Genomic DNA, 20002 nt, shown 5'->3' with positions numbered 1-20002 from the left:
AGACGTCCTATTTTTAAATATAAAAACAATTTTAAAAATAAAATTAAAAGCGGCATATCTTGTATATGTTTTGATACATTTTGTATATACAAGATTTCGGCAGCCTATGCTTATTTTTATATTTATATATTTCCTTGCTTTTAGAAAATAAACTTGAAATCTATTTGTCGCTGTGTTTTTACGTCACAATAGAGTCGCCGCACAGTCCTCCATTTTTTTTTTAGCCGTCTTTGTACGCCGCTCTCTGCAAAGAGAATCGGCCGACTTATCGACTCGGTTTCATTAGTCCGTTGCAAAAAAAGAATGCAAGGAAACAGGGGCCATTACCAAAACCATGGCCCGAACCGTCAGTCTGCTCAGGGAGAGCAAAAAAACCACGGAGGAAATACAAACGGGCAGGAGCCGAACGAATCGACGACCACCACCACCACCACCACCACCACCACCAAGCCGAGCGAGGCCTTGTTACTGGACCTCCAAAATTTCAAAAAGCCCGGCGAGAAAACCTTCACTCAACGTAGCCGTCTCTTCGTGGGCAACTTGGCCGGCGGAGTCACCGAGGAAGACCTGGGAAAGATGTTCGAAAAGTACGGCAAAGCTACCGAGATTTTCGTCAACAAAGACCGAGGCTTCGGCTTCATTCGGCTGGAGACGAGAATCATCGCCGAAATTGCCCGAGCCGAGTTGGATGACACCCCGTTCCGAGGTCGACCCATCCGCGTAAGGTTCGCTACACACGGCGCCGCCTTGTCTATCAAAAACCTCCCCGAGTTGGTATCCAACGAGCTCCTGGAGGAAGCTTTCACCGTCTTCGGCCCGATTGAACGAGCTGTAATCGTAGTGGACGACCGAGGCCGACCAACAGGTAAAGGCATTGTGGAGTACACTAACAAACCAGCTGCTAGAAAAGCACTGGAAAAGTGCAGTGATGGCGCCTATCTCCTCACCGCCTTCCCCCGACCCATCGTGGTGGAGCCCATGGACCAACTGGATGACGAAGAGGGCCTATCAGAGAAGTTGATTAACAAAAACCAGCAATACCACAAGGAACGCGAACAACCTCCACGTTTCGCCCAACCGGGTACCTTCGAGTACGAGTATGCCATGCGTTGGAAGGCCTTGATGGAGATGGAGAAGCAACAATATGAAATGGTGGACCGTAACATGAAGGAGGCGCAGGAGAAGCTAGAAGCTGAGATGGACGCCGCCCGCCATGAGCATCAGGTGATGCTTATGAGGCAAGATCTACTACGCCGACAGGAGGAGCTACGTAGGATGGAGGAGCTCCATAGCCAGGAGGTGCAGAAACGTAAACAGGCCGAGTTACGACAGGAGGAGGAACGCCGTCGTCGTGAGGAGATGCGGATGCGGAATGAGGAGATGCTTAAACGCCAGCAGGAGGGCTTTAGGGGGGGATTCCAGGGAGAGGGAGCCGAGCAAGATATCAGGATGCATATGGCCTCGGCGGCTATGGTGCCCGACAACGCCGCCCTAATGGCCGGGCCGGGTAATGCTAACATGCCCGGGGCTCAGGCTGCTTTTCCTAGAGGCATCCCCGGACCCGGGGACTATGTGCCCAATAAGCAGCGGCGATTTTAAAACAAAACGCCGCTTTGTGGACAGAACGAAAAATTTAAAGTTCTTGCAAAATGTGGCGTTGAAGTTTATGTTGTACTTGGGAGGAATTCGCCATTTCTCCGTGGAGCCGTCGTTGTTGTTTTTTTTTTTTTTTTTCTTCACTGTTGTTAAAAAAAGATGTTTGTCCAGAAAGGCAGTTTTTCTTTAATAAATTCTTTAAGAAAATGTCAGAGAGAGTCTATCTGTTTTTAGTTGGGAAAATAATGTTAGGGTTATTAATGGGAATGGTGTCAAAGTGGCGGCCCGGGGGCCAAATCTGGCCCGCTGTCTGATTTTTTTGTGGTCCAAGTAAGTAAATCATTTTCTGTTATAGGATCAAATTTAAATGAAGATTATAGATGTATATTATATTTCCTGATTTTTCCCTTTTTAGATCAATAATTGCATTTTTTATCAATATTTTTGTGTTTTTAGGTCAAAAAGTATTTTGTAAAATCTAAAAATAAATAGAAACAAATATTTTTGGTTTTCCACTTTGATATTGAACATAATTTGAAAAAATGATATTTCCATTTGAAATTAAAAACTAATTTCAGATGTTTTCCCTTACTAAGAAAAAAAACTTCAAATAAGCAATAATTTTTCCCTTAAATAGAAACAACCATGTGTAGTCAAGAACTTCCAATGAAGACAAAGAAAAGTATGCTGACTACATGGCGCAGAGGTTTGTTCACCGGAGTGCCGTCTGGGCAGCCTGGGTTCGACTCCCTGCTCGGAAACATTTTCACTTATTTATCTAGATATTAGTAGTCAAGACCTTCAAATGATGACCAAGGTAAGCGTAGCCACTTGGTGGCATAGTGGTTAACTCACCTGTCTTTCGTCTGGGAGACCCGGGTTCAATTCCCGGTTGGGACACTTTTTCACTTAGTTGTTTCTGTGGAATTCTTGTCAAGAAACTCAAATGATTACTAAGGAAAGTGTAGCCACTTAGTGGCGCAGAGGTTAGATCACTGGACTCCCATCTGGGAGACCAGGGTTCGATTCCCGCTGTTGTCCTTTGGCTGATCACTTCACCATGTGGTCTGGAAAATGGAACACGAAGGAAAAAAAAAAAGAAAAATCTTTTAAATTTATATTAAACACTTAGTCATACTTTTCAGCAAAAGGTTATATTCCGAACTGCCTTCGGCAGTTCGGAAGACAGTTGAAGGACCTGTCTGTGCGAAAGGCGTTCTCGGGTCGGCCTTCGGCCGACCCTCGACCGCTTGCTTGGTCAGTGAACCGCCGACACCGGGAAGCGAACTCACGTTCTCTCGGTGCAAAGGCGAGTGTGCAACCCACTACACCAACTCGTGCCCCACTTATACATAGGTGTTGAAACTTTTTATCCAAGGAAATGGGGTGAAACACTTAGTCATTTTTTCAACAAAATGCTTCATTCACAACTGAAGACTTATACACTTAAACACTTAGGCATTAGAACTTATTCTTTTAACTGAATAATATTGAGAAAATCTTTGCTTGCACTTGGATTCGAACCCAGGACCTCAGTGGTGGCAACCTGATGACTTACCACTGGGCCACCACCCTGTTAGAGAAAGTAGTAATACTTATACTTTTATCTCATTCATTTACCTGAATAATATTGAGAAAATCTTTGCTTGCACTGGGATTCGAACCCAGGACCACAGAGGTGAGGGACTGATGACTTATCCACTGGGCCACCGCCCTGTGAGAGAAAGCAGTAGTACTTGTAAATTTATCTCATTCATTGACCTGAATAATATTGAAAAAATCTTTGCTTGCACTGGGATTTGAACCCAGGACCACAGAGGTGAGGGACTGATGACTTAACCACTGGGCCACCACCCTGTGAGTGAAAAAGGTAGTACTTATACTTTTATCTCATTCATTTACCTGAATAATAGTGGGAAAATCTTCGCAAACATTAGGATTTGAACCCAGGACCACATAGATGGGAGACTGATGACTTATCCACTAGGCTACCACTCTACATCTCTAATGAGTGCCGACTTTCTGTTTTAGGATCAAATTAAAATGAGTATAGATGTATATTACATTTCCTAATTTTCCCCCTTTTAAATCAATAATTGTCATTTTTTTAATCCATTTTTTCTTTTTTTAGTTCAAAAATCATTTTGTAAAATCAAAAAATATATTTAAAAAAAAACCTCACCATTTTGTGAATGAATTCCCTGAGCAAAAACACTATTGATCACAATGAGTCAGTGAACTCAAACATGACTCATTTAAAGGCAATCCTTTATACTGTGTGTAATTTGAGTCACAGTCTACCGGCTTTCCCACTCCTTTTCCACTTTGTTTCCTGCTATGACTTGTTTCAAAACTATAAATCTGACAAAAATATTGAACGGTCAGACTTAATCAATCAATTCCACATATTTATGGTCGTATGTTATGTCAAAAAATAATGAATTTTTGGGAATAAAACTATTTTTTTAGGAATACTATTAAAAAAAACATAAACAACTAATAGAGGAATGTAAGAAATGTCATTTAAGTAATAAATTTCAATGTTAAAAAGGAAAAATTGCTTCTTTTTTAACAATATCCATGTTTTTACGACACATTTTAAATCAAAAACACAAAAAAGAAGGTCAAACGTCAATTCTCTTTCAGCTGAGCCAATATGAACCTTACTTATGTTTTCCAAATTTATAAATATCATCAAAGTTTCACTCAAGGCGGAGCTTAAGAAGCACCAATGAGATGATCTTGTTGTTTTTAATACAACAGACACTTATATTGACGGCGAGTGCAGATTGTAGCGTGTCATCTTATCTTTACGGCGTAAAAAGTTGCGCATCATGTCGAGGAGTTTAAGAGATAATTGCACTCATCTATCTTAAGAAACCTCCATTCCACCATATAGCCCAAACCTGAAGAGAATTATTAATAAATGTTTAAAAAAAAGAATAAAAAAGGTCAAATCTGGCATCAAATCAGCTCAAATTGTACATTTTTATCACCTGGGATCAAACCCTCGAGCCCAGAACTGCGAGGCAGAGGCCTTAACCACCCATCCGTCTACATTTTAACACAAAAACACACAATTATTGCTCTACACATATTAAAAAAATTGTTTTCTCCCTATTTTTAGACTATAAAACCGGGGGCCCAGTTATGGGAAAACCCCCCGAAAAACCCTTATTTTCCGGCCCTGGTTGGAAAAAAGGCTTGCAAACATGTGAGGTCAGGGATGGGTAATTAAGCTCCTCCCCATTTGGGCCTCTTTAGGTCTTGTTGTCATTTTCTAGCATCAATTTTATCATGTCTTCTTAATGTTTGAGTACCTTTGCTCTTTTCACCCGCACGTTGGTTGAAGCTCGGCTTTTATCGCCATTTTGACCTTGGAAGATGATAAGAATATCAATTGTAGATTTAACCGTTGATTATAGGGTTTGATTTAAGGGAGCGATAATATTCCGTGTTGAAAATATGGGAAATAATAAATTGATGGACTCATCAAAATCTTGGAAAAATAATATGGCATTTCCCATGACATTTTCCATTAAAAAAAATGACAGTCAAAAAAATGATGAATATGAAAATCATGTTTTTTCAATTTGAAACATTTAAATTCTGCTAAAAAATATTACTATTCTGTTTTATGAATGACTACAGAAATATTGTGTCATATTATGTATCAAAATAACTATATTTATGTTAATTAATGATCTCAAAAAGTGTCGGTCTCGAGAGAAAATTTTGAATCAACAAAAAAATGTTTACAACTACTATGAATGCTTTTAAAGTTCAAATTAATTAAAAATTAAATAGATTTTTTGATGAATTTAACAAAAATGAGACGTGGTTGTAACTCACCCATCAAATAATCTAAATCTAGCAAAAATTTTGAGTAAAAGATATAAAAATATGGTAGCAATAATAGGGGTAATCCTACTTCACTAGTTTTCAATGATCACTAACTCACAGTATTTAAATAGACAGACAGAAACTGATTACCAAATCAAAAGCAGCTGGTTACAAGAGAAAGGGAAGCCTGGAGGGACAAAAGAGGCAAAATCACACACAACCACAACAAGATGTGACAGAGAGAGACAAAAAACATTATATTTTTTTAAACATTATTAATTGAGAGCCATAATCTAGATTTAAAAGTCAAAATAAATGAAAATGTGTTTTTTTGTGGTCATTTAAACACTTAAAGTACAAAAATACTTGTGTTATGCTGTTGCTAATCAATGACAGAACACATTCACAAGGAAATATCAAGAAATTAAAATGATGAATACATTTTCACTTAGGCAGACATCAAAAGAGCCACATTAGACTCACGAGCCATCGGTGCCTGGTTATATTTAATCTCTGTACAGTCGGTAGTCACTGGGATGTGGTTTTAATGACTGATTGTATCATTTGTCGGCCATCTCTATGGGCAACCCTATCAAAGTCCCTCCCTAGTTAATAATCAGGCAAGTCTATTGATCTTCCTTCAACGCCATTGGCCAGTCGTCACATCAGACCAGATAATTCCGGTGTGACCTCATAGGAAATGTCTTGTTTTGGGACATCCTCGACCGTGAACAGTTTCAAGGCGGACAGGACAGAGAGGACAACTCAAATTTCGATCGGAGTGGACGTTCAAATGTGGGGAGGACATTGATTAACGTGGAGGACGCCCTAAAAAAATGACGGTCATGCATCGTGTGGTGGTTTTGATCGTTTTTCTGACGGTGAGTTTGACTTTTAAGGTTGTAAAGTCGACTGTTGCAAAAAATGAGGGACTTAGAAGCTTCCGGGGTCAAATTTAGAGCATTTAATTTAATTTTTTAAAGATTTTTATCGTAAATAGTTGACTTGAATTGGATTTTGTGCAATAGTGAGGTTGTTTTGCCAATTGGTGGAAAAAACAGGGTGTTTTTGTTTACGTTGTCATGAGTGATTGTTTATTTTGGTGATTTTTTGTGAAAAATGAGAGGTTAGTGTGATATTATCATGTGTTCTTAAACGAGTGTCATAAATGTCCAACTAATCAAGCTGGAAATTGTGCTGTTTATCATTTCTAGGAAGACGCTGATTATGTTAGGGCACAGTACAGCCTTGATGACAACTGATACTGATTCCCGTTGCTGTTGTTTAACATCTTAAAGCTATTTAGCACAACCTTATCGACACTCATTTCTATTTAACATTCAATATCTTTCATTTTTTTCCAAAAATGTAAAAGACAAAACAATCTCTGATCCAAATAAACCTACAAAATATTGATCCTTAACCATTTTCTCCATAACAAGTTGCCAGATAGCAGTAATTCCACCAAAAATCCCTTCAATAATCCATTTTCCCAACCGCCTACCTCCACAAGGGTCGCAGGGGGTGCTAGAGCCAATCTCACCTAACTCAGCACGATGTGGGGGACACCCAGCCAATCACAAGTAGACAAACAAGCAGTCACTCATACCTGGGTGCAATTTATGTTCGATTATTATTATTTTAGTGTACAATTAGCTTAGCTAGCATGTTTTGAGGATACCGGAATACCCGGAGAAAACCTATACACGCTGGGTAAAAGCATTTATATGTAGAAAAACACAAATTAATTCTACATAAATTCAACAAGAATACTCAAATTCCACGATGTGACAGACCTGGGATCGAACCCGGACCCCAAAACTGCCAGGCCACTGGGCCCAATAGCAAAAACTGAGAACTTTTTAACACGTTTTCCCTCCTACTGACTTGCAGACTTCGCAAGTGCTGTCGCAGGACGAGCATCTAGCCGGCTACTGCGCTTTCTACGAGGAATGCGGCCGAAACCCCTCCCTGGAAGACACCCTCATCCCCCCCATCGTCCCCTGCCGGAATTTCAGCCAAGCCCGGGAACTGACGGGTGAACACTACCGCAAACTCAAAGAGGTCCGTAGCAGAGCCCTTTAGATATGTATACATGTATATATATATGTGTATATATGTGTATATATGTGTGTATATGTGTGTATATGTGTGTATATGTGTGTATATGTGTGTATATGTGTGTATATGTGTGTATATATGTGTATATATGTGTATATATGTGTATATATGTGTATATATGTGTGTATATGTGTGTATATGTGTGTATATGTGTGTATATGTGTGTATATGTGTGTATATGTGTGTATATATGTGTATATATGTGTATATATGTGTATATATGTGTATATGTGTAATGATGTGTATATATGTGTGCATGTGTGTGTATGTGTGTATATGTGTGTATATGTGTGTATATGTGTGTATATGTGTGTATATGTGTGTATATGTGTGTATATGTGTGTATGTGTGTATATGTGTGTATATGTGTGTATATGTGTATATATACGTGTATGTGTATAAGTGTATAAGTGTATATGTGTATATGTGTATATGTGTATATGATTATATGTGTATATGTGGAAATGTGGAAATGTGTATATGTGTATATATGTGTATATGTGTGTATACGTGTATATGTGTATATACGTGTATATGTGAATATGTGTATATGTGTATATCTGAATATATGTATTTACGTATATATGTATGTGTATATAATTATATATGTATATATGTGTATATGTATATATGTATATATCTATATATGTATATATCTATATATGTATTTGTGTATTTATGTATACATGTATGTATATATACATATGTGTATATAAGTGTACATGTATGTATATATGTATATACATATTCATATATTGACATGAATATAAATATAATATAATATGCAAAACCTCAAACCTGTTCTCCCTATGCAGGTATGTCCCATGTTGGACAAGGGTCCAGGCAACACAACAGCATGTTGCTCCCTGAAACAGCTCTCATCCTTGGACATGAGTCTAACATTATCCAAAGCCCTGCTGGTCCGATGCCCGTCTTGCGCGGAAAACTTTGCCCACCTTCACTGCATCAACACCTGCAGCCCCAACCAGAGCCAATCAGTCAAAGTCACCAAAGTCATGAACGTCACCACCCTCGGAAAAACCAGGGAAGCCGTAGTGGAGTACCAGGCGTACTTGTCATCCAACTTCGCCGACGCCTCCTTCCAATCCTGCCAAAATGTCCGCATCCCCGCCACGGGAGGTTTCGCCATCGCGACCATGTGCGGCCGCTACGGCGCCAAACTCTGCACCCCGCAACGATGGTTCGACTTCCAAGGGGATTCCAGCAACGGCTTGGCGCCCTTAGACATTGATTTCCGACTCATAAAACGCGGGGAAACCCAAGGAATACCCGAAGGTGTGGTTCCCTACAACGGGCGAGCCTTAAGATGCAACGAGACTACGCCCTCTGGAGGTCGGGCGTGTTCATGCCAGGACTGTAAAGGGTCCTGTCCAGTTCTTCCCCCACCCCCGATGCCACCGGGACCCTTCAGACTTTTGGGGACGGATGGGTTTTTCGTCATTACCCTCATTTTATTTGCACTGTTGATATATTTCTTCGGGTTTTTCCTCTTGTTGTCCTTTTGGTTCAAGTCCAAGAGGAATCGGGATGACCAGAACGTGGGTGTGAAGGGGAAAAATCGGAAGGCGGATGCGGGACATCCGCGGGTTGTCCATCCGTCGGAGGTGACGTGTGCTGACAAGAACAGTATGGCCGCTCAAGCTTTTCTAAGTTCGGTTTTCCAGTCTTGGGGGACTTTTATGGCGTCGTACCCCTTCACGGTTAGTGGCTCTCGAAAAATATGCAAACTACACTGAGTATTCAGGTTTTTCTTAAGGGGGGGGGCAGTTTTTGTTCCAATGGACCCAAGAGTTTGACCAATGAGGTTTGAGTCTGACTGGAATTAACTTGATTGCAATTTTAAGGCACCTTCAAGGGCCAATGTGGGTCCTGGTTTTTGTTCAGATGGACTGTTTAGCCTACAGGTGTCAAAGTGGAGGCCCGGGGGCCAAATCTGGCCCGTCGCATCATTTTGTGTGGCCCGGGAAAGTAAATAATGAGTGACTTTCTGTCTTAGGATCAAATTCAAATGAAGAGTATAGATGTATATTGTATTTCCTGATTTTCACCCTTTTAAAATCAATAATTGTAATTTTTTAATCATTTTTTAAAACACATTAGCTAAATCAAGGGTGTGAGACTCGGGTTGGTTCGCAGGCTGCTTTAATGTCAAATGGATTTTATGGGCTGGACCATTTTAGATATAATTTTTAGATTTTTTTCTTTATAAATGGATTAAAAGAACTGGATTAAAAACCCTAAATATTCCATTTTTATCGATCTAAAACAATATTTATTCTAGCTTTTTTTAAAAATATATTTTCAGATTTTACTAAATATTTTTTTTACTAAAACACAGAAAAAAATGATTGAAAAAATGACAATTATTGATTTAAAAGGGGAAAAAATCAGGAAATATAATATACATCTATACTCTTCATTATAATTTGATCCTAAAACAGAAAGTCAGCACTCATCATTTACTTTCCCGGGCCACACAAAATGATACGGCGGGCCAAATTTGCCCCGCGAGCCGCCACTTTAACACATAACATAGACTACTAAATGATTCATGCTAGATGGGTTGAAACATAACTGTATTCACCTGTATAAATGGGTCTTCCTTCATTTCCAGGTCCTCCTGGTTTCGGCTGTGGTCGTCTCGGGGTTCGCAGCCGGCCTGATGTCCATCGAGCTGACCACCGACCCAGTAGAACTTTGGTCCGCCCCCAGTAGCCGAGCTCGCCAGGAGAAAGACTTCCACGATAGACACTTTGGCCCTTTCTTCCGGACAAACCAGTTGATCTTAACAGCACCTGGCAGAGAAGGCCATATTTACGACTCGTTGCTCTTTGGACGGCAAAACTTTAGTGGCCTCGTCTCTAAAGATCTCATTGTTGAGATGTTAGTCCTACAGAAAAGAATACAGGTAAACATGACCTAAATTCAAGTATACAGTCACAAAAAACATGTAAATTGACATATATTTATCTCCTATTTTGTTTTAAAAGAACATTGAATTCTGGTCTGAAGATCTCAATCGAACTGCGAGTCTGAAGGACGTTTGTTTCGCGCCGCTGAACCCGAAAAACTCGTCTTTGACCGACTGTGCGGTCAACAGTCTGCCGCAATACTTCCAGAATAGTTTGGAGAATATTGACGCAAAAGTCAACATGACTGAATTGGGGGAGACCAAAGAAGTGGACTGGAGAGACCATCTTATTTATTGTCTCAGGTAGGCTTCTATTAATCGATAAAAACTGGATGGTAACCTCAGTCTCAGACTGTGGACTTTTTGTGGTGTGGCTCCAATTTTTTTAACTAGTTCTTCAATGTCTTGTGTGTCTTGTGTCCGTCTGAAATCAAGTTGTAACCTAAAGCCTTTTTACTGAACGATTTTTGTCTTCCATGTCCTCTCAAGCTCACCTCTGTCATTCAAAGACATCACCGATTTAGGACTGAGCTGCATGGCAGACTATGGTGCTCCAGTTTTTCCATTCCTGGCTGTAGGGGGCTACCACGGTAAGTAGTAAACTAGAGAAACTGAAGAAAAGCCTAGTGGGATGTCGGAGGTTGTGGGGAAGAGATACATGGCCGGAACTATTGAAGTTTTTGGTCTCCACGAGGCCAAGGGTTAGACGCAAGGGTGTCAGATTCGGGTTGGTTTGCGGGCCGCTTTAACATAATATTTAGATTTTTTTTAATAAATGGATTAAAATAACTGGATTAAAATCCCCGAATATTCAATTTTTATAGATCTAAAATAATGTTAATTGTAGCTTTTTATAAATATATTTTTAGATTTTACACAATGATTTTTGAACTAAAAACAGAAAAAATGGATTAAAAAATGACAGTTATTGATTTAAAAGTTGGAAAATCAGGACATTTAATATACATCTATACTCTTCATTTTAATTTGATCCTAAAACAGAAAATCGGCACTCATGATTGACTTTCCCGGGCCACACAAAATGATGCAGCGGGCCAGATTTGGCCCCTGGGCCGCCACTTTGACATCCATGAGTTAGAGTCATTTCTTCTCTTTCTCAGGTGACGAGTACACCAACGCGGAAGCCTTCATCTTAACCTTCTCCCTCAACAATTACCCACGAACAGACGTTAAATTCAACGTGGCCATGCAATGGGAAACAGAGTTCCTTAAAATTGTCCAAGAGTATCAAAGAGACCCTAATGCCAACTTTACATTTGCTTACATGGCGGAGGTAATTGAGATGACCAATCCCATTGGTCCAAAAAACCAAACTTTTCATGACTTTGTTCTTGTCAGAGGTCTCTGGAGGACGAAATTAACCGAACCACAGCAGAGGACATTCCCATCTTTATGATCAGCTACGCCGTCATCTTTGTTTACATCGCCGTGGCGCTTGGAGAGTATTCTTCTTGGAGACGGATTCTGGTAAGACTCCATCTTGGAGAATAGCCAAAGACCAAAAAACAAATATTTCTTGTTGTTCTTTAAGGTGGACTCCAAGTTTTTGGTTGGTCTTGGTGGGATTTTGGTGGTCGGATGTTCAGTTCTAGCCTCTATGGGGTTCTACTCTTGGATCGGGATACCCTCTTCGCTAGTTATACTCCAGGTGGTGCCATTTCTGGTTCTGGCGGTTGGCGCTGATAATATCTTCATCTTTGTTTTGGAGTTCCAGGTGATTCTTTTTTCCATATGGAGATTTTGGAGTGGGCAGGGTTTCTTATTGGTTGATGTTATGATGTTGTTTTTGGTAGAGAGATGTGCGTAGGACCAATGAGACGAGAGAACAGCATATCGGCCGGGTGCTTGGAAGTGTTGCTCCCAGTATGCTCTTGTGCAGTCTTTCGGAGGCGGTATGCTTTTTTTTGGGTAAGTTTTTGATGAATTTGTTAGTTTGGGGGATAGGATAGTTTTTTTTAAAGTCACACTATTGCGTCAAAATTGAATTGAATGCTTTTTAACGTTATTGTTGTCATGTAGAATGAGATTTGAGGCTTGGATTGTAGGATATGTATTTGTTTTTCAAGATATTTACAATGTTACAATGCAATTTTACGATATTTAAAGCGACCAGGATCGCGTTTTTTAGGACTTTTACAATCCACTTTCAATTTCATATCATCACACGATAAAAACGCCAATTCACAACAACATTTTTCCTGACTTTTACGATCCACTTTCAATTTCATCTTCCGACTCATCACACGATAAAAACACCAATTCACAACAACTCTTTTCTATCGAATCAAACACCGTCTGCTGGCTCCTCCCCTTCCATTTCTTCATTAGTTTCCACTTTGCGGAAAATCAAATGACTTCTCTCGCACAATTTCAAAATTTATGGTTAATTTTTGATGATTTGAATACCATTTAAAAACTGTCCATATTGGGACATATCATCCAACTCTTCTCTTAATACCCCGACTATTTCCAAAGATCCTAGCGCTAACTAGCGTCCAATTGTTGTCTTCTCCTTAAGGTGCCCTGTCCACCATGCCCGCAGTCAAGTCCTTCGCTTTGTACGCCGCTCTGGCTGTCCTCATGGACTTTGTCCTCCAAATGACGGCATTTGTGGCCCTTCTGTCCTTGGACGCCCGGCGGCAAGACAAGAACCGCTGCGAGCTGCTTTGCTGCATCACCGTGTCGGCCCAAAAACCCCAAAAACCCAACCAGGGTTTTCTCCTACCCCTTATGAGGGACTACTACGCCCCGGTTCTACTCAACCAATACATACGATTCCTTGTGGTATGTTAGCATCGTTAGCTAGGCCTGTTTGAATTGTTTTCTGACCCGGACTCTTTACAGATGGTGATTTTTATCTTCATGTTCAGCGGTTCTTTATATTTAATGTTTCATGTGACGGTGGGTTTGGATCAGGAATTGGCCATGCCTCAGGTATTTTGTTGGTATTTTTGGTGTAAAAAATGGCAAATTTGGCATTTTTTTGTTGTTTAAATGTTTGTATTTGATTGTTTTGCAGGGTTCTTATATGCTGGATTATTTCCAGTATTTGTACAAGTATTTAGAAGTGGGAGTACCGGTTTATTTTGTCACCAAAAAAGGATTTAATTTTACGACAGTGGAAGGCATGAACGCCGTTTGTTCCAGTGTGGGATGCGACCAGTTTTCTATGACGCAGAAGATTCAATATGCCGCCAATCATCCTGAACTGTGAGTTGAAAAAATGTGTTGATGTTTGGATTATTCGGGTTGACATATCCTTGAACTGAGCCGTATCAACGTAGCACCTTTAGCTTGGTTATAATCAGATCTGATAGCTACAATGTCAGGGAATTATCTGCTTGGGGCTGATAAATGTCAATGGGCAATAACTGTGATTAAAAAAAACAGATTAGATAGTTAGATATGCTTAATACTATTTGATTGAAAAACAACATCCAGTAAATGGAACATAACAATCTTTGTTGACATTGTTAGATCGCATTATGCAATGTCTTATATATATATATATATATATATATATATATATATATATATATATATATATATATATATATATATATATATATATATATATATATATATATATATATATATTTAATATATATATATATATATATATATATATATATATATATATATATTTTTTTTTTTTTTTTAAAGAAATTGTTACAATTTGCCTCACGAAATTCTTATTTATTCAAATTTGTCAAGGCAGGATGACTTTAAATCTAAATTTTTAAAAGATGCTGTTTTTCAAGAAAAAAAACAACCCCTAATAAGCTGACTTCTGTTTATATTTTTTTTATTAACAGGCAAAAGTGGGTGTTCATTTGAAATGGGTGGGTTTTAGTTAAGAATTTTTTTTTGTAAACTACAGTAATCCCTCAAATATCGCGACTTCACTACCTGCAGGTTTTTTTTGGGGGAATTTTTTTTTGTTATTTTTTTGGTGGAATTTCATAAAAATGTGAAAATCCACGCTGAAAATCCACAAAAATAAGCCACTCCCCCTTCCTCCACTTGCTACTAGGAAGTTATAACAAATAAATGTGAATTATGAGGCTTTTAAATACAAGATAGTATCCTTTGAAAATTTCCATGACATTTTCCCATGGTGTCAAACGCAGGTCATACATCGGAATCTCCGCAAACTCCTGGGTAGACGACTTCATTGATTGGCTGAACCCGGGTTCCCGATGCTGTCGACTTTACAGTTTTGGTCCAAATGCGGGAAAGTTCTGTCCGGCGGACAAATGTAAGCATGACTCTTTGCCCAAGTTCCCTCAGTCTGTTTGGCTTTTTTTTGAAGCCTTTCTACTCTAATATTTTTCCAAAGCGGCGTTACTATGTGGACGCAAATGCATGGCCAAACCTCCAGATGGCGTCCTGCGACCGGACACGGAACAATTCAACCGTTTTCTCCCTCATTTTTTGGCCAACAGGCCAGATTTGCAGTGTCCCAAAGGGTAGGAAAAGTCCATTTTTATTCCTTCTCATGTTTAGTTTATCCTCACTAGGGTCGCTGGGTTGCGCATCATCGTTTTGGATCAAGTGGATGTTCGTTTATCTGTTTGTGATTTCCCTGATTAAAGGGGATTGGGCGCCTACGACACGGCGGTGGTGAAAGACGAGAAGGGAGAAATTATCGGTGGGAATCGCCGCATTTGAAAAGGATGGTCCGGAGAAATGTTACATAGGGTGACGTTTGTCCTTATGCACCCCCCCCCCCTATCACCCACCCAGCTTCGCGCTTCATGGCTTACCACACGCCTCTGACCAACTCGCAGGAATTCACCGCCGCGCTGGTGAAGGCTAGAGAACTAGCTTTCGACATCACCAAGCGCATGAGGAATATATCTGGAACCGATCCGGATTTTGAAGTTTTCCCTTACACGTGAGATTGTTTACAGTAATCCCTCGAATATCGCGGATTCACTACATTGAGGGTTTTTTTTCTGGGGAATTATTTTTGTTAATGAATTGTTTTGTAAATTCATAAAAATGAAAAAAATTTCGTATACTCAAAAGCGGAAGCCACTCCCCTGAAGTAAAAAGTAGTACAAAATAAGTAAAAAAAAAATATAGTACATATTTTTAAAAGAAATCTAAATATATAGTATATAAAGAAAAATAGTGTATATTTAAAAAAAAGTATCTGAAAAAAAATATATACTATATATATATACTTTCAAATATATAGTATATTTAAAAAAAAATATATATATACAGTATATTTTTTAAGATATATATAGTATATTTAAAAAAATATATATATACAGTATATTTTTTAAGATATATATAGTATATTTAAAAAAATATATGTATACAGTATATTTTTTAAGATATATATAGTATATTTAAAAAAATATATATACAGTATATTTTTTAAGATATATATAGTATATTTAAAAAAATATATATATACAGTATATTTTTTAAGATATATATAGTATATTTAAAAAAATATATGTATACAGTATATTTTTTAAGATATATATAGTATATTTAAAAAAATATATATACAGTATATTTTTTAAGATATGTATAGTATATATTTTTTAAAAATATATATAGTATTTTTTTTAAATATATACAGTATATTTTTTAAGATATGTATAGTATATATTTTTTAAAATATATAGTCTATTTTTTAAGATATATATAGTATATATTTTTTTAAAATATATATAGTATTTTTTTTAAATATATAGTATATTTTTGAAATATATATACAGTATATTTTTTTAAAGTGGGGTTTTCCTACATCAGTAAACTTTTCGGGCCACCCTGACCCCTAACCCTAACCTTAACGGGTCCGGCCGGATACCACACGAGATCTATTTGAAGCAAACTGAGTACGACCCCCCTCCGTCACCCCCATTGTAGGGTGACCAACGTTTTCTACGAGCAGTACCTGACCATCATCCCGGAAGGCCTCTTCAACATCTCCCTGTGTCTCCTTCCGACATTTGTGGTGTGCTGTCTCCTTCTGGGCCTGGATTTGCGCTCCGGCTTCATTAACCTCATCACCATCATCATGATCACCGTGGATACCGTCGGGGTCATGACCCTGTGGGATATACATTACAATGCTGTAGCACTCATAAACCTGGTGACAGTAAGTATGCACTTTTCACTATCATTACACATAGATTAAATATAATATTTAGATTTTTTTTTTTAAAATGGATTAAAAGTACTGGATTAAAAGCCCTGAATATTCAGTTTTTTATAGATTTAAAACAATGTTTATTTTTGCTTTTTTAAAATATATTTTTAGATTTTACTAAATTATTTTTGAACTAAAAACACAGAAAAAATTGATTAAAAAAATTACAATTACTGATTTAAAAGGGGAAAAATCAGGAAATTGAATATACATCTATACTCTATTTTAATTTGCTCCTAAAACTAAAAGTTCTCACAAAATGATGTGGCGGGCCAGATTTGGCCCCCGGGCCGCCACTTTGACACATGTTCATTCCATAATAGAATTTTAATCAATTTCATTTAATCACAAAGATCACTGGGGGTGCTGGAGCGTATCCCAGGCAACCACACCCTGAATTTGTGCCAGAAATTAATTCTTATTACACAGAACCCAGATTATTTCAAATAATTTTATGCCAGTTTACCTCTGCATAGATGAAAGTATGGCCTATAGTATACCACTCAAAGAAATACAGTCGTCGAGACTGGTTTAGAATTTTAAAAAAATGAATTTGGACAATAACGAGCGCCCTTTTTTCCAGGCGGTGGGCATTTCTGTGGAATTTGTGTCCCACATGACAAGATCATTTGCCCTCAGTACGAAGCCCACCCGCGTCCAGCGAGCCGAGGAGGCCACGGCTAACATGGGTAGTGCGGTAAGTTTCTCTAGTTGACTCGTTTGTAACCAAGTATGGCAGACTATGAAATATTTTTTGGGTAATTCCTAAGGTTTTCGCCGGCGTGGCCATGACCAATCTACCTGGCATCTTGGTGTTGGCCTTCGCCAAAGCACAGCTTATCCAGATCTTCTTCTTCCGTCTCAACTTGGTCATCACGCTTTTGGGGATGGCTCATGGTCTCATCTTCCTTCCTGTGGTGCTTAGCTACTTTGGTACGTGTCTCTAAAAAAAGAGAAAAGTATTAGAACATTTTATAGTGCTGTATTTTCTCGCATATAAACCGTATTTTTCACTCCAAAAATAATGACTAGATCCAACCTGCATTAGATTACAATTATTTAAATATATTGTTATTTATATATTATTCAATTTATCTTATTATAATTTCTTAATTAACTTATTTATTAATGTCTAAAATGTATTTTTCTGTGTCTGTATTCTCACCCTCTTGCTACTGTGACAGTAAAATTTCCCAAATATCTAATTTAATCTAATTGAAAAGTCTAATTAAGATGGCTTCTAAATTTTTTAATGTATTTTAGGCTCACCCTGATTTTTTTTAAATCAAAAATCTGACTAGCATTAACCAGGAATTAGATCAGATTAGATTAAAACTATATTTCATCCCGTATTGGGGAAATTTCTAAACTGTAGTAGCAAAACAGACACAGAAGACATTGTAGACCTAGCTAAGAAACTGGAGCCACACATATTAACAATGTCTGGATCAGGAGGGGGCGGAGTCTATTGTCTATTTTTCCTCACTGGCCCCCTACAACTATGACACAACCATTTTAACACAGAAAAAAAACACATTTTAGTCCTGATCCAATTCCATACATTTTTCCAATATTCCCCTCTGACTCAAGCAAGTCCCCTTTAGCGCCACCCCAAATCCAAACCCCAGGAACCCCCCTATCACCCTACTCCAATTTTAATCCATTTTCCCTTTTTCCCAGGACCCGGTGTAAACAAAGCCGTGCTACTCCAAATCCAGCAAGAGGACCAAAAGAAGCAACGAGAAGTGGAATTAACCCACAACGGGAGACAAATCCACGACAACGAGAGCTACGAGGACAACGAGACCGACAAGGACGGACACCCCGACACCACGCCGGCCCCCGCCTACCCCGACGAGCCGTCGTCACCTGGCGTGGAGGCGGGACGGGAAGACCGGTTTTGAACTGGACAGACTTATCGAGGGCCACTAGGGTAAATAAATACCTCAACTGGAGATAAACGTGCAATATCAAACAGGAGGCAAGAAAACCAGCGTGTATTTATGGAATTCATTAACCTGATCACATACCTTCCATCTTTGGCCCTGTTGAAGGCCCAAACCACTTCACGTCTGTTAACTCCTCACCAGCATGCCAGTGTTCTTGGACTTTTTAGACCGGGGTTGTCAATCCCGGTGCGTCCAATCCGCCATGCCAGATTTTTGGAGCTCATTCCTACTGTGTGGACAGAATGAATTCATTATTTCATTTTCATTTATCATTTTTTGGCAGCCAAAGAGTTAAAAAAGGAAGATTCAAATGCCTACAAACCAACATGAAGTGACCCAGAAATAGTGACCGGATGGTCGCCCGGACGTTTGGTCGCCCGGACGTTTGGTCGCCCGGACGTTTGGTCGCCTGGACGTTTGGTCGCCCGGATGTTTGCTCGCCCGGACGTTTGCTCGCCCGGATGTTTGCTCGCCCGGACGTTTGCTCGCCCGGACGTTTGGTCCCCCGGGTGAATATAATTTTGAGAGCTGGTTAAAACTTTAGATATTTAGATATTAAACTCTCTTTCTCATCAATATAATTTTGAGAGCTGATTTCAACAGTAAACTCTGTCAAGTTGTCAAATATCCGGCGATCAAACGTCAGGGGAACCAAACGTCCGGAGACCAAACGTCCGAGTACCCCTAGAGGTGCTAGAAATGGGCCAAAATCAAGAAAGTCCCTGAAAATCAATAGAAAGTGATCCAAAATTTATAGAAAGTGACACATAGCCTACAAATACCAGGAAGTGATGCAAAATGAAAATATTGCCTGCCATTGACAACTATAGATGTCCAATTCTAAAAAAAATGCACTGTGAGACTGATCATTTTTCATGTCTACTTAATATTAGCACTCGAGGAAAACGACCACACTCCAATATTTTGTCAAAATGCACTTTTTCATACATGCCTACGTTTGACGTTTGTACTTTTGCTGCACGGATTTTAGGAGCATTTTTAATTTTAGTAGTCACTGTAACTTTCGGACGGAATGTTTTTACTTTGTGCAGCAGAAAATAAATATACTTTTGCATCCAAACAAAAAAAATCCATATTTCTTTAGGCAATTTTTATAAAACTAATTTGTAAGAATATGTTTTGGCTCAGTTTAGTCTTCTACCCTTTTAACACTTTATAAGGCAAGTGAACTCATTTTAAATTAATGTAAAAAATAAATGAAAATAAAACAAAATAATTACATATATATTAAAATGTTTTTCTGTCATTATTAATACTTTTTATATCACTATTTAAATGAAAAAATAAAATGCTGATTTTATAAAATAATAAAATGGAATTTAAATGGAATTATTACAGTAATTGTAC

General features: G+C 38.6%; 2 protein-coding genes across 2 annotated transcripts; both read left to right on the top strand.

The window, feature by feature from the left end:
• The first annotated feature begins 193 nt into the window (after positions 1 to 193).
• Positions 194 to 1808, top strand: LOC144195996 (paraspeckle component 1-like). Its single transcript, XM_077715957.1, has one exon. It carries the CDS (start codon positions 304 to 306, stop codon positions 1597 to 1599), a length of 1296 nt encoding a protein of 431 aa, XP_077572083.1. The 5' UTR covers positions 194 to 303; the 3' UTR covers positions 1600 to 1808.
• Positions 1809 to 6186: 4378 nt separating this feature from the next.
• On the top strand, positions 6187 to 19717 carry npc1l1 (NPC1-like 1). Its single transcript, XM_077714685.1, has 21 exons — positions 6187 to 6320; positions 7333 to 7503; positions 8376 to 9281; positions 10196 to 10489; positions 10572 to 10795; positions 10982 to 11082; positions 11614 to 11786; positions 11852 to 11980; positions 12045 to 12227; positions 12307 to 12421; positions 13032 to 13297; positions 13358 to 13447; positions 13533 to 13723; positions 14644 to 14771; positions 14853 to 14982; positions 15109 to 15164; positions 15260 to 15410; positions 16403 to 16634; positions 17269 to 17382; positions 17456 to 17618; positions 18366 to 19717. The coding sequence occupies exons 1-21, from the start codon at positions 6276 to 6278 to the stop codon at positions 18587 to 18589; spliced, it is 4086 nt and encodes a 1361-aa protein (XP_077570811.1). The 5' UTR covers positions 6187 to 6275; the 3' UTR covers positions 18590 to 19717.
• The last annotated feature ends 285 nt before the right edge of the window (positions 19718 to 20002 follow it).

The sequence above is a fragment of the Stigmatopora nigra genome, chromosome 4 (assembly GCF_051989575.1).
Source record: "Stigmatopora nigra isolate UIUO_SnigA chromosome 4, RoL_Snig_1.1, whole genome shotgun sequence".
Taxonomy (NCBI): domain Eukaryota; kingdom Metazoa; phylum Chordata; class Actinopteri; order Syngnathiformes; family Syngnathidae; genus Stigmatopora; species Stigmatopora nigra.
The sequence above is the reverse complement of the archived record's forward strand: the minus strand, read 5'-3'. Positions and strand labels throughout refer to the sequence as shown.